This window comes from Canis lupus, chromosome 8 (genome assembly GCF_048164855.1).
Source record: "Canis lupus baileyi chromosome 8, mCanLup2.hap1, whole genome shotgun sequence".
Lineage (NCBI taxonomy): Eukaryota > Metazoa > Chordata > Mammalia > Carnivora > Canidae > Canis > Canis lupus.
The window spans coordinates 56,370,051-56,390,779 of NC_132845.1; the positions used below are offsets into that span (position 1 = coordinate 56,370,051).

At 43.9% G+C, this 20,729-nt stretch overlaps 1 protein-coding gene and 1 long non-coding RNA gene across 26 annotated transcripts in view; one reads left to right on the plus strand and one right to left on the minus strand.

Annotated features, from left to right (window-relative positions):
• The window catches only part of TNRC6A (trinucleotide repeat containing adaptor 6A), a 206,973-nt gene that overhangs the window by 181,878 nt on the left and 4,366 nt on the right, over positions 1 to 20,729 (plus strand). For 19 of the 24 annotated variants that reach the window (XR_012035613.1, XR_012035614.1, XM_072836208.1 and 16 more), the window contains 5 exons: positions 1,985 to 2,116; positions 13,902 to 14,060; positions 14,815 to 14,955; positions 16,797 to 16,904; positions 18,522 to 18,743. Coding sequence is in view for 21 of the 24 variants with exons in the window: in XM_072836208.1 (XP_072692309.1) it covers positions 1,985 to 2,116; positions 13,902 to 14,060; positions 14,815 to 14,955; positions 16,797 to 16,904; positions 18,522 to 18,743 (762 nt within the window). In the remaining 3 variants the exon portion in view is untranslated. The remainder of the gene's footprint in view (positions 1 to 1,984; positions 2,117 to 13,901; positions 14,061 to 14,814; positions 14,956 to 16,796; positions 16,905 to 18,521; positions 18,744 to 20,729) is intronic. The other 5 variants (XR_012035615.1, XM_072836218.1, XM_072836221.1 and 2 more) reach the window with 1 other exon arrangement.
• On the minus strand, positions 564 to 7,730 carry LOC140638600 (uncharacterized). Of its 2 annotated transcripts, none has more exons than XR_012035624.1 (3): positions 7,386 to 7,730; positions 6,561 to 6,687; positions 564 to 6,423 (listed from the first exon to the last, which is right to left on the minus strand). It is a non-coding gene; the product is annotated as an uncharacterized lncRNA (long non-coding RNA). The 2 variants fall into 2 exon arrangements; XR_012035623.1 differs by lacking the exon at positions 7,386 to 7,730 and having other exon boundaries at positions 564 to 6,016; positions 6,263 to 6,423; positions 6,561 to 6,852.

Sequence of the window (20,729 nt, forward strand, 5' to 3'; positions counted from 1 at the left end):
GTTTTGTAAATAAAGTTTTATTGGAACACAGCTGTACTCTTTTGTTAATGTATTTTCTGTGGCTGCTTTTTTGCTACAACAGAAAGGCATAGAGACACAGACCTTGTGGCCACAGACCTGAGATACAGTTACTGTCTGAACCTTCACAGAAAAATTTGTCAGATCTTGGGTCTAGTTGAGGAGTCCAGAGAAGTGGCAAATGTAATTGCTGTTTCCAAAAATAGGTATGATATTAGAGAATTCACATTATTAAAGTTTTTAAGTTTGACCTCATATCATATGGACTGTCATCAAACCCCAGTATTTAAAACCATTTGTTTGGGGATGCCTGGGTGGCTCAGCCGTTGAGTGTCTGCCTTCGGTTCAGGGCATGATCCCAGGATCTGGGATCAAGTCCCTCATTGGGCTCTTTGTGGGGAGCTTGCTTCTCCCTCTGCCTGTGTCTCTGCCTCTCTCCCTGTGTCTCTCATGAATAAAAATCTTAAAAAAACAAAAAACAAAAAAACACACACACACATACACATTTGTTTTGGAACCTTAGAATAAGAACCACCTGACCATGTGTTAAAGATTCTGTCTCCCACTAAAAAGTCTTTTTTTTTTTTTAATCAGCATCTCACATGATTCTGATGTTGATGATCCCTGGGTCACGCTTAAGAAACCCTCGCTTACCGGTCAGTTTTCTGACCAGAATATCTAAGATTGAAATTTCCATCCTTATTCCAAGAGAATATCTGAACCTGATGTGTGTCATCAGCAAAGTTCAAGGAAATTGCGCCCTGAAACATGGGTGCCTCACCCTTAAGAATAGTTGTTAGAGCAAGACATTTTTACTTTTAAATGACAGTGTCTTTTGTCTGGTCAGCCAGTTGAAAATTGTTATTTACAAGCAAAAGATAACAACTGAAAGTGATCATATTTCTTCATGCATGGTGCCCTTGGGAAATAGCTAAAGAGATCTATTTTAGGGACGCCTGGTGGCTCAGTGGGTTGAATGTGTGACTCTTGGTTTCAGCTCAGGTCATGATCCTCAGAGCTGTGAGATCGAGCCCCATGTGGGGTGTGTGCTCCCCCCCCCCCACCTCCATGCCGCCCCACGTGCACACTCTAATAAATTAATAATTCTTGTTTAAAAAATAAAAGACCTATTTTATTAGAGATAAACTTTAATATTTGGCTTCCATAATTATCTCTTACAGAAATTGTAAAATAATCAAAATTAGGGACGCCTGGGTGGCTCAGTGGTTGAGCATCTGCCTTCAGCTCAGGGCGTGATCTCAGGTTCCTGGGATTGAGTCCCGCATCAGGCTCCCTGCAAGGATCCTACTTCTCCCCATGCCTGTGTCTGTCTCTCTCTTGGTCTCTTATGAATAAATCTTTTTTTAAAAAATAATCAAAATTATATGGAGAAACAATTTTCCACAGTTAATGCAATTATAGTTTTAACAGTTTTGTGGTTTGAAAACATTGGGTTATTGAATATTAGAATAGCTATTTAGGATTTCTGTTTGTTGCTTTCATTGATAACGTAGCCATGGCTCTTTCAGTGTTGTTTCTGCAAGCCTTGGCTGGGGGCCCAGAGAGTCTGTTCTGCCTGCCTTGCCTTGTCTGTAATCATTTGGCTATGCCACATTTGCAGGGTGATATTTATTAAGACACATTCACAGGATTGAAAACAGATTAGTTACGTGTGTTTTTCTAGAAAATGGAAGTTGTGGTATCAGAAGGAAAGTGTGCTATGTTTTATAAAGTGGTTTTTCAGGACACCCTGGGGGGCTCAGTGCTTGAGTGTCTGCCTTTAGCTCGGGTTGTGATCCCAGGTCCTGGGATTGAGTCTGGCACCAGGCTTCCCACAGAGAGCCTGCTTCTCCCCCTGCCTGTCTCTGCCTCTCTCTGTGTGTCTCTCATGAATGAATAAATAAAATCTTTTAAAAAAAATTGTTTATAAAGAGGTTTTTCTATTAAAGTATTATTTTATTTTTAGGCTTGAACTCAAACTTGAATGTAAATATGGATATGAACAGTATTAAAGAGCCACAGTCAAGACTAAGGAAGTGGACTACAGTGGACAGCATTTCTGTGAACACATCTTTGGATCAAAACTCCAGCAAACATGGTAGGAAATACATTTTTGCATGTTACACATACAAAAAATGTAGAATACTAAATATAGGCCTTTATTTTATTGTCTTTATTATTTATTTTTAGGAGGGGGTGGGATGGATAAGGGCAGAAAGAGAGAGAATCTTAAGCAGACTCCACACCCAGGACAGAGCCCCAGCACCCAGCTCAGTCTCATGATCAAGAATTGGAGGCTTAACCAACTGAGCCACCCAGGTGCCCCCTAACCCTAGACCTTTTTTTTATTTCATTTATTATTAGGAATTTGTACCTCTTATTTTCTTCTTTTAAAGATTTTATTTATTTATTCATGGGAGACACAGAGAGAGAGGCAGAGACATAGGCAGAGAGAGAAGCAGGCTCCATGCAGGGAGCCCGATGTGGGACTTGATCCCAGGACTCCAACACGCCCCAGGCCAAAGGCAGGCGCTCAACTGCTGGGCTTCCCAGGCATCCCTCTTAGCTTATTCTTTTTTTTTTTTTTTTTTTTAAGGTTTTATTTATTTTATTTAAGAGAGAGCACAAGCAGGGGGAGCAGCAGGCAGAATGTTTCCTCATTACTGAAAATGTTTTATTAGTTACTGAATTAGTTAAAAAAGAAAAGCAAAATTAACCTTTATTACAGCTATTGTACAAAATAGAGATTAAATATACATTTGTGTTTTAAAAATTCTTCCCCCTTTGATGGTTATTTAGGTTTTTGCAGTTTTTTGTTGCTTTTGTAATGTTATACTTAACATTTAGTCAATTTAGTATGATGAGAGTATTAATTCCCAGCAGAATTTGATTCTGCCATTTTTGTTTAATGGTACATTTTCTTCATATATTTTACTGCTATGTGTAAATCATTTATAGATTCAATATTATTTTTTCCTCACCCATCAATTAAAATTTTTTTTAATCTCATTTTTACCTTATCAAATATTATCACTTCACCTGTATTAATGAAATATCTTCTGCTTTCCAAGGACTGTGAATATATAGATACATATGGACATGCATGCACACAGTTGAGTATATGTGAGGAAAAATACCCTGAAGGAACTCATTTGTGCAAAAAATAAGTATGTGAAGAACTTTAGTACACTATGATAAGTACTATGAATATGATTCCATATGATGGTACAAATAGCATGATAATGTGAAGTCCATTGGAAGATTGAGTCAGAAATGAGGAATGGTGGGTGTGGTAGGTGTGGAAGGGCTTCACAGAGACTGCTATGCCGAGTCTTCCACTTTATCACACAGAGAAGTAGAGAAAGAGGAACAAAAACAGTATGTAGCATTTGAAACGTTAAAAAACAGAAGAGTCTGATGGGTTCTGTTGTGTGGGCCTGTCACAGGTGAAGGGACAAAGAGGAAGGAGGAAGGCAAAACTAGGATAGTAGGTATGGAGCAAATCACAGACCACTTTATGCTATAAGTCATTTAAAACTTGAAAGTGGTGGCTATCCAGGGGCAAAGAAGACTCAAGGCAGTATGAGACAGAAGGCCATGGATGTGGAAGGAGTGCACCAGAACGAGCCTTAGAATTAAGGACAGGAGGGCTGGCTGTGTAACCTAACTCCTTGGGCAAGCATGGGATCATGGGTAACATGACAGCTTGCAGGGAACATTGGTTGGGTGGGAGCATTAGAGTGTGGTTGTGCAGGTAACAGGGGGCGTAAATGTGGGAATCAGAGGCCTGGTGGGACAGATACTAAATGGATTTTAGGCTTGTTGGGCCTGGTATTTGGGGGATTGCCCAATACCCAGTAAGAAATTAGGAATAGAGGCCAGCACTCAAGAAAAATATGAGCTAGAATAAGATTTGGTACTCATCAGAATGTTGAGGTCATGGACAGAGATACAGTTGCCCAGAGGGACAGAGCCCAGAAAAAACAAGGACAGCATCCTGGAGCCGTGCATGGTGAAAGGAGTGGCTGGAGAGGTCAGATGTACAGAACTAGCAAAACATTTCCACCATATGGTTTTCTGTCTTCTCAGGTTAAAATGAATTTTCCCGTGTCTGCCTTGCATATCCAAGCCTGAGTTTCTTTGTAAAAATGACCTCTCCCTTCCCTTGCACTGCTGTGGTGGACATTACCATCCCTCATGTGTTGTCCAGTGCTCAAGGTCCTGGCTGATGGCATGTCTTAATATACAACAGTCCTTGGGCAACATAGGTTTTGAAGTCAGATACACTTGGTATTCCATCCCAGTTCCTAAACTTCTTAAGCCATGGTGTTTACATCTACAAAAGGAAATGATACCTCCCAGAATTGTTGAGAGGACTGAACAAGGTAGCTCAGCTCTCCCTTGTTGCCTAGAACCTGGTGTGTAGGCATGGGGCAGCGGGTGCAGGCTTCCTGTAAGCAACCTGTTAATTTTGTTTGCTTTGATTGACTTCAGTTAATAAAGTGGTTTTGTGTTTTATTTTGTCTTCTTTTTTAAACTTAGTATCAATCATCATTTTTAACTGTATTTTATTGCATACAGTTTTCTTTTGCACAAATCTATAATTCGCTTAAACAATAAATATTTTTATTACTGTATACATAGCAACTTATTTAAATAAATAAATATTTTATTTATTTATTCATAGACAGAGAGGCAGAGACACAGACAGAGGGAGAAGCAGGCTCCATGCAGGGAGCCCGATGTGGGACTTGATCCCGGGTCTCCAGGATCACACCCCAGGCTGCAGGCGGCACCAAACCGCTGTGCCACCGGGGCTGCCCATAACGTAGCAATTTAATGAATGCATTCTGGGAGTGTTCTCTGCAGAATACAGAGGAAGAGGTGAATACTTTATCTCTTCAGTCTAGATCCCTGTCATATTTCTCCTCCTACCCCATTCTTCATTTACTTATTGACATTTGAAAATTAGTCATTCTTTCTTTGTTTTTTAATGTTTTTTATTGTTTTTAATTTCTTTTATTTTTTAAGATTTTATTTATTCATGAGAGACACAGAGAGGCAGAGGCACAGGCAGAGGGAGAATTAGGCTCCACGCAGGAGGCCCTACATGGGACTTGATCCCGGGTCCCCAGGATCACGCCCTGGGCCAAAGGCAGACGCTAAACTGCTGAGCCACCCAGGCGTCCCCGTTTCTTTGTTTTTTAAAAGTATTTTTCTCAGATTCCTGGATGGCTCAGTCAGTTAAGCATCCGGCTCTTGATTTCAGCTCACATCATGATCTCAGGGTTGTGGGATCAAGCCCCCTGTCAGGCTTTTCGCTCAGTGTGGGGTCTACTTGAGATTCTCTCCCTCTCCCACTACCCCTTCCACCAACTCCTGCTTGCTTGTCCACTCTCTCTAAAATCTTTAAAAAGGGGATCCCTGGGTGGCGCAGTGGTTTAGCGCCTGCCTTTGGCCCAGGGCGCGATCCTGGAGACCCGGGATCGAATCCCACGTCAGGCTCCCGGTGCATGGATCCTGCTTCTCCCTCTGCCTGTGTCTCTGCCTCTCTCTCTCTCTCTGTGACTATCATAAATAAATAAAAATTAAAAAAATAAATAAATAAATAAAATAAAATCTTTAAAAAAATTTTTTTAATATTTTTCTATTAAGAAATTTTTAAGCATATTTTCCTATCAGTAATACAGATTACTTGATATTTACCTGTTCTCTCACCCCCAGAATGTTCTTGTTTTCTCTACTTTAGCAGGTGGCTTAATTAATATTAGGTAACAAGGCCAGTAGTCTTCATTTCCTAGGTACTATTGATATCTCCAGACTTTTATTTTATCCCCTTAAAATCAAGAATGTTTGATAGGATGTATTACTCTGTTTGGTTGCTTTTATTCTTTCTTTATGGTTGTTTTTTCTTCTTTGTAAAAGTGACTTCAGAAATAATCCTTGAGCTGGTTGTGGTTTTGGTCTTCAGCTCCAGAAAGGACAGTTAGTTTGATACCTGTATGTAAAAACCTTCTGAATTTCAAGTCTTAGAATGTTGGCTTTTTTAGGGACAGTGGATCACTCAATCGGTTAAATATCCAACTCTTAATATTGGCTCAGGTCATGATCTCAGAGTTGTGATATAAGCCCTGCATCGGGCTCTGTGCTGGGTGTGGAGTGTGCTTGAGATTCTCTCCCTTTGGCCCACTCATACTAGCTCCCTTTCTGTCAAGAAAAAAAAAAAAAAAAGGAGGGCACCTACCTGGATGTCTCAGTCAGTTGTCTGTCTCTAGCTCAGGTCATGATCCTGGGGTCCCAGGTTCCAGCCCCACATCAGGGTCCTTGCTCAGCAGGGAGTCTGCTTCTCCTTCTACCACTACCACTGCCTGTGCTCTCATGCTCTCTCTTTCAAATAAATAAAATCTTTTAAAAAGGGGGGGGAATAATGGCCTTTTAAAAAAGCACTTCAATCTTTTTTTTTTTTTTTTTTTTTTTTTGCTTTTCAATCTTTTTAAAGAAAATGCTTTTTCTTATAATGATAACCCTCCAGTTACTCTCACTTGCTCCCCGAACTGCTCCTTTTTGATCAGTGGCTCCTCTTCTCTCCCCTTAGTATCTTTCTCTCTCCTGGCAGACTTAGAATCATCTTCTTGGGTTCACTCTTTGTTGGCTTTGTTTTCTCTTCTCCTAATATAAAATTAAACAGGGGCACCTGGGTGGCTCAGTGGTTGAGCATCTGCCTTTGGCTCAGGGCATGATCCCAATGTCCTGGGATCAAGTCCCATGTTGTGCTCCCCACAAGGGGAGCGTACTTCTCCCTGTGCCTGTGTCTCTGCCTCTTTCTCTGTCTCTCATGAATACATAAAAGTTTAAAAAAAAAAAAAAGAAAGAAAGAAAGAAATGTTATCGTATTATGTTAATACTCTGGTGTAATTTTCCTTTTTCCCTTAAAAAAAAAATTCACATCTAAATGTATTCAGGAGGGCTCTCTCCCAAAGCTGCCAGCCCACATGTTACGTTTTGTTAGACCCTCACTATTTTGAAAGTCAGCTTTTTGAACCAGCATCTATGTAAACATTCAGGCAATTTCACATACAAATTCTGACTTCTCGCATCTCATTAGAAATACAGAGATCTGGGAATCTCTGGGTGGCTCAGCTGTTTAACGCCTGCCTTTGGCCCAGGGCGTGATCCTGGAGTCCCAGGATCTAGTCCCACGTCTGGCTCTCGGTATGGAGCCTGCTTCTTCCTCTGCATGTGTCTTTGCCCCTCTCTCTCTCTCTCTCTCTCTCACATATGAATAAATAAAATCTTTTAAAAAAGAAAAGGTAAGAAAGAAAGAAATACAGAGGTCTGGCGGCCCCAGGCTCCAAAGCAGTACATACCCAGAGCAGAGTAGCCCACAGCCCATGCGCTTGCGGCTCATTGTCCTCCCTATTGTCTTCTCTACTCAGCTTAGTGCTGGTGTCATTTGCCTTTGCCCTTACTTGGGACTGTGGGGGGGGGGGGGTTTGCTTCATTTCTCTTCTCACTCCCCTCACACCTGTGCCCCTCCTCTCTTTGGTGGAGAGAGATTTTCCTATAGTCCCTAACCGGGGAAATATTTCCCCATAGTGGTGTTTTTGTTTGGAGAAGGACCATGGCATTTTGCCTGTAACCGGCCTCCTTTGCTTCTTTATAAATGCTGAGCAGCCTTGCTGGCATTTGTGCTTCCCTGTTATAGATAAGAGGGGCTGTTATCCCCTAGCAGTAGAGCAGCATAGAGGTCATTGTTAAGAGGGGTGATGTAATAGTCATATTCAGGCTTACATCAGACATAAGCTGAGCCTGTGGGAAGGAGAGGCCTGTGGGGAAGGCCTTGGCTGGCATTGACCACTTGCAACACAATCTTAGGTGGGTTGTCTTTTTATCACCGTTTAGCTCTAGTAAGTTAATTTTGGAGCAAGAAGAAAGAGCAAGTGCAGGAGATCTTGTGTGTCAGAGGTGGCCAAGACCACTTTCGAGTTGACAGAAGAATTGACAGAACTCAGAAAAGCTGTAATACCCATGGTTATGAGTATTAATTACAGCAAAAGAATCAATTGAAAGTTAGCAGGGGAAAAAGACGCTTAGGGCACAGTCCAGGAAAAATTTCCTATTGTCCCCTCCCATTGGGGTTTCACAGACCTAATTCTCCAGCAGTGATGTGTGAAACCACGTACAAAGTATTGCCGACCAAAGAAGCTCTCCCAAGATTGATGTCCTGGGTTTCTACTGCGGCCAGTCATAATAGTCATCAAGCACCTGCACCAGTCAGTCCCCAATCCCCTGCAGACCTGTCAGAGGTCAGATAAAAACACAGTATGACAGTATGACCCAGGCCTTAGATAGACAGATACAGGTGTTCACCAGAAGTCACGTTATTGCCATAAACGATCTGGTATGGCTGAGGCCCAGGGTCTGCAAAGGTACTCTTACCTGCAGGGTATTCTCTGGGCTTGGAGGAGTTAAGAGCCAGGCCTGAAGCTCTTTGCAGTGTGTACACTGGACCTACTGTGCTTAACCCTTTACTGCACAACCCCCAGAGTAAAGAAAGCTAGATTTATTAAGGGAAATAGGGTGGAATGGAGGCAAGGACATCTGATCAGAAAATTGTGTATCACAGCAGGATTGGACTAAATTATCTGTGATGCTTTATGGTCCTAAGATTCTGCAACTAGAAGGCCATTTATAAAATCTTTTCCCGGGGATCCCTGGGTGGCTCGGCGGTTTAGCGCCTGCCTTTGGCCCAGGGCACGATCCTGGAGTCCCGGGATCAAGTCCCACGTCGGGCTCCCGGCATGGAGCCTGCTTCTCCCTCCTCCTGTGTCTCTCCTCTCTCTCTCTCTCTTTATGTCTATCATAAATAAATAAATCTTTAAAAAAAATAAAATCTTTTCCCCTCGTCAGCACACAGCACAGTGTCCTGGGGAGGGGGCACAGATATAAAAGAATATTCAGTCTTAGGATTGAGGGCCGTAGGGAACGGATTCCAGAAGGCCTGTGATCTTTTAAGCTGGGATATGAAAGATAACAGTAGTTAACCAAGCAGAGATGATGGGAAGGGGACCCCAGGGGTGATGGGTGGAAGCATTATAAGTGATTGAAGAGTTTGAATGTTAGCCCCTCTGCCTTGGAGAACTGTTGGAGAATGTTAAGCTGAGAAGTGGCCTGATAAGTGTTTTGGGATTTGGCTGTGGTTTGGATACCTGGGGAGTGGAGGTAGACAGGCAGATTGGCTGGGAAACCTATGTGTATGATTCAGAGCTTAGACAGGAAACAATGGTAGCCTGACTAGTATAACAGTGTTATGCCATCGTTTCACAGTACATAGAGAAGTGTTGAATCATTGTGTTATACACCTTAAATTAATACAATGTTCTGTGTCAGCTATATATATAAACATTTTTTTGAAGACAAGATTCAAGTTATAAAGGTATCCACTAGGGAATCCCTGGGTGGCGCAGCGGTTTGGCGCCTGCCTTTGGCCCAGGGCACGATCCTGGAGACCCGGGATCGAATCCCACATCGGGCTCCCGGTGCATGGAGCCTGCTTCTCCCTCTGCCTGTGTCTCTGCGCCTCTCTCTCTCTCTCTCTCTCTCTATGACTATCATAAATAAATAAAAATTTAAAAAAAAAAAAGTATCCACTAAAAAAAACCCTCCGCAGGGGATCCCTGGGTGGCTCAGCGGTTTGGCGCCTGCCTTTGGCCCAGGGCGTGATCCTGGAGTCCCGGGATCAAGTCCCGCATCAGGCTCCCGGCATGGAGCCTGCTTCTCCCTCCTCCTGTGTCTCTGCCTCTCCCTCTCTCTCTCTCTCTCTATGTCTATCATAAATAAATGAATGAATGAATGAATGAATCTTAAAAAAAAAAAACCACAATTTCAGAAAAAAATAAAAACAGATACCACATTTTCAGAGTTTTTAAAGAGTCTATAGAGAAATAGAAGGCATCATAAAATAATGAAAAACTGGGACCAAATATATGTCAAATTGATAAATATAAATGGGCCAAGCTAATTTATTAAATAATGAAATTCACATTGAATCATAAAGCAAAATCCAAATCTTTGCTGCATACAAGCGACCCAAAACAAAGTAATTCAGAAGGCTTTGCTGGTGTGCAAAAGAACAAACAAACCAAAACAACAACCATGGTAAGCAGAATTGTTAGGACTTTGTGATTTAAGATAATAGGGGAGCCAGGAGAGCCTCTTTGCTTTCTAATTTAAGCAACATCACATCTGTTCCTCTGATTAATACCAAAAGGATATTTTTGTGACATTTGTTCCTTTCTGTTGGATTTTATCCTGAAACTTTATTTGACTAAACTTATCTTAAAGGTCAGTTTGCTGATTTGTGAACATTGGACTAATGATTATCAGAAATTGACGGTGAGATAGTCATGTGGCAGAAAGAACTTTGAACCCTAAATCAGATCTGAATTCTAAGTCGAATTTGCCATTTGGTGGCATACCCATTTGGAATTTTTCTAAAGAATGGGAATGGTAGTTGACTCAGATGACAAAATGGCAAAATTAATATCCTGGATTTGAGAGCTAACTCTGCTACTTATTAGCTACTGGCAAATAACTTAACCTTTACCTTCTAAATGGGAATATGGTGTAGTACCTCCTGTGGTGTCTTGATGATGAATAAGGCAACACCTGCAGAGCACTTAAGCACTAGGACAGGGTGGGACTCTACTACCCTTTACGTGGCCTGTCAGCATGGACTTCCTCTTAGTTACTGCCTTCGTGGTTGGCTCACAACACACCTGCCTTTTTTTTTTTTTTTTTTTAAGGATTCTATTTATTCATGAGAGACAGAGAGACATAGGCAGAGGGAGAAGCAGGCTCCATGCAGGGAGCCTGATGTGGGACTCGGTCCTGGGACTCCAGGATCATGCCCTGAGCCTAAGGCAGGCGCTCAACCACTGAGCCACCCAGGCGTCCCAACACACTTGCCTCTTAAGACCACGGTGTGTCTCCAGTGCAAATCCAGGCCTGCTCGCTTCCAGCTACACCTGCCACCCATACAACCCTACCTTCCATTTTCTGCACCTCCTCCTATACAGTGGTTAATAGAACATAACTGGACTGTAGCTGCCTTTATGTCCAGCCTATTTTCCTTGTTAATAAAGTGAAGTTTTAATAAGTAGAAGTGGATTTATTTATTTATTTGTTTATTTATTTGTTTGTTTATTTTTTACTGAAAGCGGGGGAATACTTAGATCTCAGGTTCTTGCAGAAGAGTGAATCACTTAAAATTCGGCATCTGTGCTTGCTTACTGTGTATTACTTGAAACTGCTACTTCGTTCATACCCCACTCAGCTCCCAAGTGATTTTAATTCACTTTACAAAAAAGACACACTTTTCACTCAGATCAAAGTAAGTAGATAAGGAAGCAAGAGAAGAGAGGGGATGGAATTGGTGGAATAAGTGTGCCAAGTCAGGAATCGGTTGATGCCCACCAGCACTGGTGACATGAGGTCCTGTCAAAAGGCCAGCTCTGCTACCGAAGAACTGATCCAGAAAGTTGGGCGCTATGACTGCAACCAGGGGAGCCTTTGTCACAGAGTAAACAAGGCTAAAGCAACATTTAGGGCTCTGCTGTATTTTTCCAGACGCTCATAGCAGAGCAGCCTTGTGTCTGTGATGAAGGCTTTTCCTCACACCTGCTTCAGAGCTGGCAGGAGTGGGTGGGTGTTGGTTTTCCTCTTCACCCTCTCTCCTCCTAACTAGCAAGTGTGCATCCTCACGTTGGGTTATTGAAGCTAGAAGCTTAGTTCACATAATGCAATTATCTTTTTAAAAGTATGGCTCGGTGACTTTTAGTATCCTCTGAGTTGTGCAAATCGAACATTTCCCCTGTCCCAGAAGAGCCCTGGAGGAGTTTCTCTTTGCACCGCCCCTTCCCTTCCCTCCCAGTCGTGCACAAGAACGAGTCTGTGTACCATGGATTTGCCTGTGCTGGACGATTCATGGCGGTGGAACCATATGTGATCCAGTCCTCTGTGATGGGCCTCTGTTGGTGCGGCATGATGTTCTCAGGGTTCATCTGCGTGCAAATACGTATGCGCGTTTGTATTGACATTTGTATCGGACAATGCCATATTTGGTTGATCCATTCATCCTGTGCTGGATATTTGGGTCTAAAAGATGTACTTGATTTCTTCCTTTCTCCGGCCTCCACACCCAATCCGTCTGTGAATGGTGCCCGTGCTCCTTCCACAGGGCACAGTTGGATGCCTCGAGTTCTCTGCTGGCATGCCTTCGGTTCTCCATGCTGCAGCTGCTGTGATCTCAGGACAAATCAGGCGGTGTCACAATGTAAAGAACTCCTTGCTGGGTGCCGCAAAGCCCTGCAGGAGAGGGTTGCAAAATCCCATGCCTTCAGGAACAGTCAGGGTTGGCAGGGCCTGGGGTAGCCAGAGCACACACTGCACACCTCAGGGTTCTGCTTCATGTTACTCACTCTCCTGGTGTTTGTCAGAACTTTATTTCAGGGGTGCCTGGGGGGGCTCAGTTAAGCAGCTGCCTTTGGCTCAGGTCATGATCTCGGGGTCCTGGGATCAAGCCCCGAGTTGGGCTCTCTGCTCAGTGAGGAGCCTGCTTCTCCATCTCCTTCTGCCCTTTCCCCTGCTTATGCGTGCTCTTGGTGCGCGTGCGCGCGCTCTCTTAAATAAATAAAATCTTAAAAAAAAAATGGTCTTTCAGTTCCTCACACATGCCAAGCTGCTTTTCTCCTCGGGTCTTTGTGCAGGCTGTTCCTACTGCCCAGAGTCTCCTCCCTGGACCTTTCTTGCATGCCAGCGTGGCCCTCCCTCTGTTTCCTTTCCATCCTCTGTGTACCCACCAGGCTGTTGGTAGACTATGCTGTAGTGTGGCCCGGCCCCTTGGTCTGTGCCTCCACAGGACCAGCACATAGTGTGGCAGCCCAAGCTGTTCTGCTAGGCGGCGAGGGGGGTTCACTTGTGTAAAGCATTAATCATTTTAAGATGTGTTCAGGGATGAGTATGGAGGATAAATCGCCAGAAAACAAATGACCGTTTATAAGCAAGAGTAAGTTGTCTTTTTGTGGGATTGGACACTCAATTTCAGTAACAGGTGTCTTTACCGATGCCGTGTATAAGTCACAAGGGTTGTGTGTATAGGTAGAAATGTAAACATCCTGATAAGGATATTTGTTTTCATTATATACAGCGGTCATAGCAGTTTCCTGGATTCTCAGATACCTCTCTGCCACTTGCAGTGTTCTCCACCATAATTCTTTCTTTACCATAGCCGTGCTTCTTCCCTCCAATTCTCCTTATTCACCAACCTCCCAACAGCACACATCCCCCTGATAAGGAGTCCACTGTGCCTTTTTTTTTTTTTTTTTTTTTTTTTTTAATTCATGAGAGACAGGCAGAGGGAGAAGCAGGCTCCACACAGGGAGCCCGACGCGGGACTCGATCCCAGGTCTCCAGGATCATGCCCTGGGCCGAAGGCAGTGCTAAACCGCCGAGCCACCCGGGCTGCCCCACTGTGCCTGTTTTTAATTTAGGCCAAAATACAAGTGTTTTAATGATTTGGAAATAAGTTTGTGCCCATACTCTGGTCACTTATTGATGATTATGGGCCCTGTTCTTCTCCTTAAAATAAAATTCACTTGATAATGTTCAGACCTCAGGACATAAGAGAACTAAAAGTGATTGAAGCCTGGAAGAGTTCAGAGTTTTCTTTTCCCCTTGCCTTTTCACTCAATCTGCAGAACACAGTTTGGGACCACAGATACAATACAGAGTGTTCTTGTGATGCCTGAGGAAAATTAAGAAACTAAGAAGTAAATTTGCTAGTGTATTTTGCCTCACATTCATTTTCATTTTTCTCTCTTTAGGTGCTATTTCAAGTGGTTTCAGGCTGGAAGAGTCTCCATTTGTTCCCTATGACTTTATGAACAGCAGTACTTCTCCAGCCAGCCCTCCGGGTTCAATAGGAGATGGCTGGCCACGTGCCAAATCGCCTAACGGCTCTAGCAGTGTTAACTGGCCACCAGGTAAAAGGCTGACGGCTTCTATCACAGTGCTTTGTTTCCATTGTGATTTCCTTATCTCTAGATATTCTAGTGAAGTAGCCCAGTTCTAGCAGATTGGACTGACTTCTGCTAAGGGTGGGAAGAGTGCACACATGACGCATGGAAAGCTCAGCATTGAGTCTCAGGTAGAGGAGCCAGTCTGGCGTGTAACCAGGCAGTGAAGGGGGATTGAGCCTCACTGACCGGTGTAAGGAAGAGCATACAACCTTTGTTCAGTGTTCCTCTTCATCTGCGTCAGGGACTAACTTGATGGTGTTTCATCCTGACTGAGGCATTATGAAAAATGCACTTACAGTCTTCCTTTCTGTTTGCATTGCTATAGCTCATAATCTAATAAAGCACTTTAAAATGTTACCGTTTAAGAGCAGCTGGCTGGCTCAGTCTGTAGAGCATACAGCTCTTGATCTCCAGGTTGTGAGTTTGAGCCTCACATTGGGTGTACAGTTTACTTAAAAATAAAATTTAAAAATAAAACGTTACAGTCTAAAAACATATAAACACAGATGATTTCATTTGCAAAACTATGCAAGTTTTTCATAAATAGCAGCTTATGTTACACTAATCATAGTACTGAATCAGCCTTTTAGAGTGCTAGTATTAACTGGAAATATTTAAGAATTGCATAGACATTAGGAATATAAGTTTTAGATATTTAATAATGGATTTTTTTTTAAGTGATGATTGAGCCTGAACTAATTTTAAGTTTTTGTTCCAGAATTTCGCCCTGGTGAACCATGGAAAGGTTATCCAAACATTGACCCTGAAACTGACCCTTACGTCACTCCTGGCAGTGTCATAAACAATCTTTCAATTAATACTGTGCGGGAAGTTGACCACCTCAGGGACAGGAACAGTGGTACGTAGGCGGGTACAAATCAGAATTTCTGAATGATGCTAGATGACATGGTTTAAGAATGGCTCAAGGCAGATGTGAAACTTTCAGCCTGTCATAGCACCTGACATTCCAAGGGAATTATGAAAATGAAAAGTGGATTCTCAGTTTTCCTATAGGTGACTCTTTGCCACTTTAAAAATGAGGATTTATTATCACTAGATATGATAAACACATAGGTTTACTTAAAACAAAGGACCAACAAATATTTGTCTTCCAGGAATTATAGTAGCAACTGAAGGGTCGTTCCCTACCTTATAGCAAGTTTCAAGTTTCAGTATTGTATTAAGAAATGGATGTTTCTAAAGATTAAAAAGGTTCAGGTAGTCTTCATTTATATGAAGAATATTATTATTCATTTATACACTCTGGTTGTTAAAGGACTTTTGTGTAAAGAAGCAATTTAGCTTTGTCTCTCTGAAAGTGAGTTTTTTGTTTTTTGTGGTTTTTTTTTTTTTTCTTTTTTTAAGATTTTATTTATTGATTGATGAGAGACGCAGAGACACAGGCAGAGGGAGAGGCAGGCTCGGCTCCATGCAGGGAGCCCAACATGGGACTCGATCCCAGGTCTCCAGGATCACACCCTGGGCCGAAGACAGATGCTCAACTGCTGAGCCACCCAGGCTTGCCCGAAAGTGAAAATTAAGACCAGTTGAAGAGTCCCTCCAGTCCAGATGCACTTTTTAATAAGTTATCGAATAAAATCATCCTACCACCTACCATATGGGGATTCCTCACCCCAGAGTAGAGTATTCTGTGTGTGCACCGGAAGGAAGGTGAATGGAGTGAAAGAAAATATTTTCTGATTCTGTTCAAAACCTACACCCTCCTGTTCCTCTATACCTTTTATAACAAGGTATAAAATGCTGTTTTACATTAAATGAATGACCTTTTATTAGTGAGTGTTTGCCATATCACAGTGTAAGGAAAGAATCCTCCTCATTCTAAAATGACTGAATTTAACAGACAACTATGCAGAAGTAGTTAAAGTACCCTTTGCTTTCCCAGCAAAACAGTGGGGACAGAGCCAAGGGTAGAGCCTCACACAGCCTTGTATGTAGTTGATAGAAGAATCAGGCAGCATGCAGAAACCGACTTCTTCCGTGTTTGTGGAAGATTGTCAGGAGAGTTTAGATCTGATGTTAGAAGAAGTGAACCATTGAAGGTTTTGAGAAGTCTTGCCATTGAGGGCAGGTGGTCTGATGGTGGTGGGCAAAAGGGATGGAGTGGGAAGCCAGAATGGAGCTGTTACAGATTCAGATGACAGTCCAGCCTGGGGCGAGAATGATGATCAACCAAGGGGTGGGGGGGAGTCGAAAATAAGGGGAAAGCCTGGGTTTGTGAGGCTGCTGGGGGTGCGACAGAGGGTGAGGGCGTGCTGGTGCTAGTGCCAGGGTTCTCTGGGCGTGGGGGTTCTGGTAAGATGTCGCTGTAGTTCAGACAGGGCTTGGGAGCAGGAGGAATTAGCCCTCCTTTTGGAGCCCAGATTGGTACTGAGAGCCAGCATTGTCTCAGAGTGTCACCGTGGAATGCCTTCTCACAGGCAGTTCCAAGAGTCAGGCAGGGGAGGGAAGATGCCTCCCTGAGCCACCCCAAGTCAGAATGATGAGCAGGCCCTTTGGGTGCACTGCTATGAAGACAGGTAGGCAGGTGCAGCCTTGGGCACCGTCCCTGGGTCCCAGCATCCATTTGCTTCCTTGTGACCTTACTGTTACATTGAAGCCTCACTGGATGCTTCTGCTTATTCTTCAAGTTGCCATGTCCCTTGTTCTGGGGCTGACTAATTGGGCTCTTCCCCCACGTAGGGTCATCCTCATCCTTGAACACCACGCTGCCTTCAACTAGTGCCTGGTCATCCATTCGTGCCTCCAACTACAACGTTCCCCTCAGCAGTACAGCACAAAGCACTTCAGGTGGGCCTTGTCCTGGGCTTGCCAAGGAACGGGGGAGCCAGCACCTGGGGCTGGGGTTGGGGCTAGGGCTATTGTGTGGAACTCTCCTCTCACTAGCTGAAGTCTTCTCAGGGAGGCAGGAGAATATATTCCCGAGCCTGGGAAAATACTTGTGACACCATTTGTCCCTTATTAAAGTTGACTGTATTTTCTAAAACAACCCACTTTCACTGAGCCAGTCTTGCTATCATCCAAGAGCCAGCTCAGTTAAATGCAATTTCATGTGAAGCAGTTCTCAAAAGTAGCAGCTTTTATTTTTGTACTTTCCAAACCTTTGCAGACTGATATTTCTGTAAAGTATAGTAAACCTGAACTTGGAATTGTTAGAAAGCGATCCCATAATTGGGGGCCTGTGGCAATGGCAGACCATTGTCCGTTTACAGACGCTCGCTCTGAATTTCTGTACATATTCTGTCCCAGACCAGTGAGAACCTGCGTAGTGACCAGTCTTCTGACCACACTTTGACTCACTCTGATTTAAAGGATTTGCACTTTAAAAATCAAGTCGAAAAGTAGTGGACAGTGACAGAAGTGATAAAATTTTCCATGCACTTCTGCCCTCTCGTGGTTTTTTTAGGATTATCTTCAAATAGTTTACTGTGGGCCTGATCGCTGCACACCCCCACCACCATGAGGCAGCACACGTCAGGGAGTGAGCTTTCTTTTTTAGTTAGTTAGTTAGTTTATTTATGATAGTCACACACAGAGAGAGAGAGAGAGGCAGAGACACAGGCAAAGGGAGAAGCAGGCTCCAGGCACCAGGAGCCTGACGTGGGATTCGATCCTGGGTCTCCAGGATCGCGCCCTGGGCCAAAGGCAGGTGCCAAACCACTGCGCCACCCAGGGATCCCTCTTTTTTGTTTTTTTGTTTGTTTGTTTGTTTGTTTGTTTTTTAAAGCCAGACAGAAAAAAAATAAAAAATAAAAAAAATAAGGCCAGACAGGCCTGAGTTTGAATCCTGGCTGTGCATGGGACCCATAGGCAAGTTGCTTAAGCTCTCTGATCCTAGGTAGAATGTGTGTCAGGATTAGAGGTAGTATGCACCACGTGCCCAGCAGCCTGGGGCTCAGCACAGAGAGGCACCTGGTGAACGTCTGCTCTGATGACTCCTTGAGCTGGGACTACTTTTGTGGCCCTTTTTCCCGTGTGCAAACCAGAGTGTTCTAAAATCTATTTAATGACCTGTGTGATGATCTCGAGTGACTCAGTTAGAGTCATAAAGGTAAGGAGTTCCCAGTTGGTGTCTTAGGGCAATTGAAAGCAGTGTTTTTTTGTTTTGTTTTGATTTCGATTACAGTACAGTTTTGTACACTGAGCTAAGAATTTCATAAGTCTTGAAATTATTAATAACAGGCAACTGGTTTGAGTATTTTGAGTAAGGGAGTAGTTCTCTTTTGGCTTTTGTGGGGTTTTTTGGCAGTTTAGTTTGACTTGGGAATTTTTTAACAGAGTTCTTTTTGGCTGATTTGCTTTTCTTGGGAGAATGAGTGCTATCATTTAAATTTTCTCTTTTCTAAAAGCATTATCTCCTCCACCTCCCCTCCCCCCCCCCGTGTTTTTTTTTTTCCCTGTGAGTAGCCAGAAATAGTGATTCCAAATTGACATGGTCTCCTGGTTCAGTTACAAACACCTCTCTGGCTCATGAGCTGTGGAAGGTCCCTTTACCACCTAAAAACATCACTGCTCCGTCCCGCCCACCTCCGGGACTCACTGGTCAGAAGCCACCCTTGTCTACGTGGGATAACTCTCCCCTTCGTGTAGGTGGAGGATGGGGAAATTCTGACGCCAGGTACACCCCAGGTAAGACAAACATGCTTCCTGGGATGGTTTCTTATGGTTTATTTGCTGAACAGGAACCAGTACCCACAGTTGAATCTAACAGAGACCTGTGCATTACCCACTGTGAAATAGGATTTGAATTTAAACAGACATGCAACTCCCAGTGCAGTGCCATCTTCTAAAATTTCTAGGTCTTTGTGAGTCTTAAATTTTACTTAAAATCGTACCTGGTTTGCTTAAGAACATTGCCAAAGACATACAACAGTCAGTGTTAATGTTAAGGAATGGACGTCTTGTTTCTCTCAGAAGTTCTCCAGAGTGTGTCTGAGAACATATGCTTACTTCCTGCTCGTGGCAGGTGTGGAAAGGCTGGGGCAGGTGGGAGCCGCCCAGCAGGGCTGTGAGGAAGGAGGCCTGTGTGGGTGGAAGCTTGGCCTGTGTACTGAGGATGGTCGTAACATGTATTGTTTCAAGAGGGACATGTGAGCGTGAAGGAGGGTACTTGTAGTTAACCACACAGGGCCACAGGCATAAGCCACACGGTCCCAGGAATACCACCACCCATTTCCCCTCCCTTCCTGCTCCTCCTCTACATGACTAGCACTGGATTTGGACTGGCATTGTGTCCCTGCCCTGATGTACGTGTGCTGGAGTTTTAATTACATGAAAGGATCCAAGCTACTAAATGCATATGAATGTAGTTGGTGTCCTATGTGAGCGGTTCTTTCAAGCCACAGGCATTTCCAAGTGCCAGCTAAGTGACTGGTAGTAGTACACAGTGATGGAGGATAATAAAGTGGCCTAGAAGCGCCCTGCTCAGGAGGGTTGGTGGAACCAAGTAAAGGTAGGCCAGACAAAGCAGAGGGGACATGTGTGCCAAGGTGCAAGTGGCCCAGGAAAGCTCTGGTGCTCCTTGTTGGAGTTGTTAGAGACTTGAGGGTGAGATGACTCAGTTCAGGAAGAGATGAGTAGGCAGGAGCTGTGTCACAGAGCTGTCTTCCTAAGGCACACTGTAGTGTTGGTGGGGTACCTCATACTCCTAGGAATGATTGGGTCATAAAGTTCTGCTGTCAGGAGCACGAGTGCCCTGGGGCACAGTAGTAAGGCCGATGTTGGAGCTCCTCTGGAGCCCAGACAGAAACAGAAATGTCTGGGCTATTGCAAGCTTGCTCTTTCTGATTGAAGGAGAGTGGACACATCATTACAGTGGTTTCAGACATATGACATATGCAGCAAGTCTGCACCGACGCTGCACTCGCCACACATGGAGCTATCCTCTGCCCCACACGCTATACCAGTACCACTGACTGTATTCCCGACACTGAACCTTTCCTCCGGGGTCTTAGTCATTCCATAACCGGAAGTCTGTACCTCCCTCTTCCCCTTCCTGTTTTGCCCACCACCCACCCCTGCCACAGCAACCATCAGTTTGTTCTCTGTATTTATAGGTCTGATTCAGCTTTGTTTCTTTGTTTTGTTTTTTAAATTCCATATACAAGTAAAATCGTATGGTATTTGTCTTTCTGTGACGTATTTCAGCACAATACCTTCCAGGTCCGTCCATGTTGTCACACATGGCAGGGTCTCATCCTTTCTTGTAGCTGAGTAATACTCCATCCTGTATACACACCACGTTGTCCTTAGCCTTTTGTCTACTGATGGGCACTGATAGCAAGCTTTGAAATCCCCCGTAAGACATGCATGCAGGGTCACCAGACGATACCTTCGATAATCAGAAACTGGGGTCTTTCCCCAGAGGGTGCCATTTTTAAATAGTGTGAGCTTTATAAATAGATCAAAAAGCCTGAGGTGCAGTGAGCTGCGGGCTGCCTGAGCTCAGTGCCCAGAGGCAGAGCCACCTGCCCCAAGAAGTAAAGCATCGTCAGAGCTGGAGCAAGGGGCCCTCTGAGCCGAGAGAAGAGGACCCCACAGGGAAGGGGAGGGGGCCAGGGGCCAGGTGGCCCTGCAGAGCTGTCACCTGACGGGGATGTGCATGTCCTCAGTGTC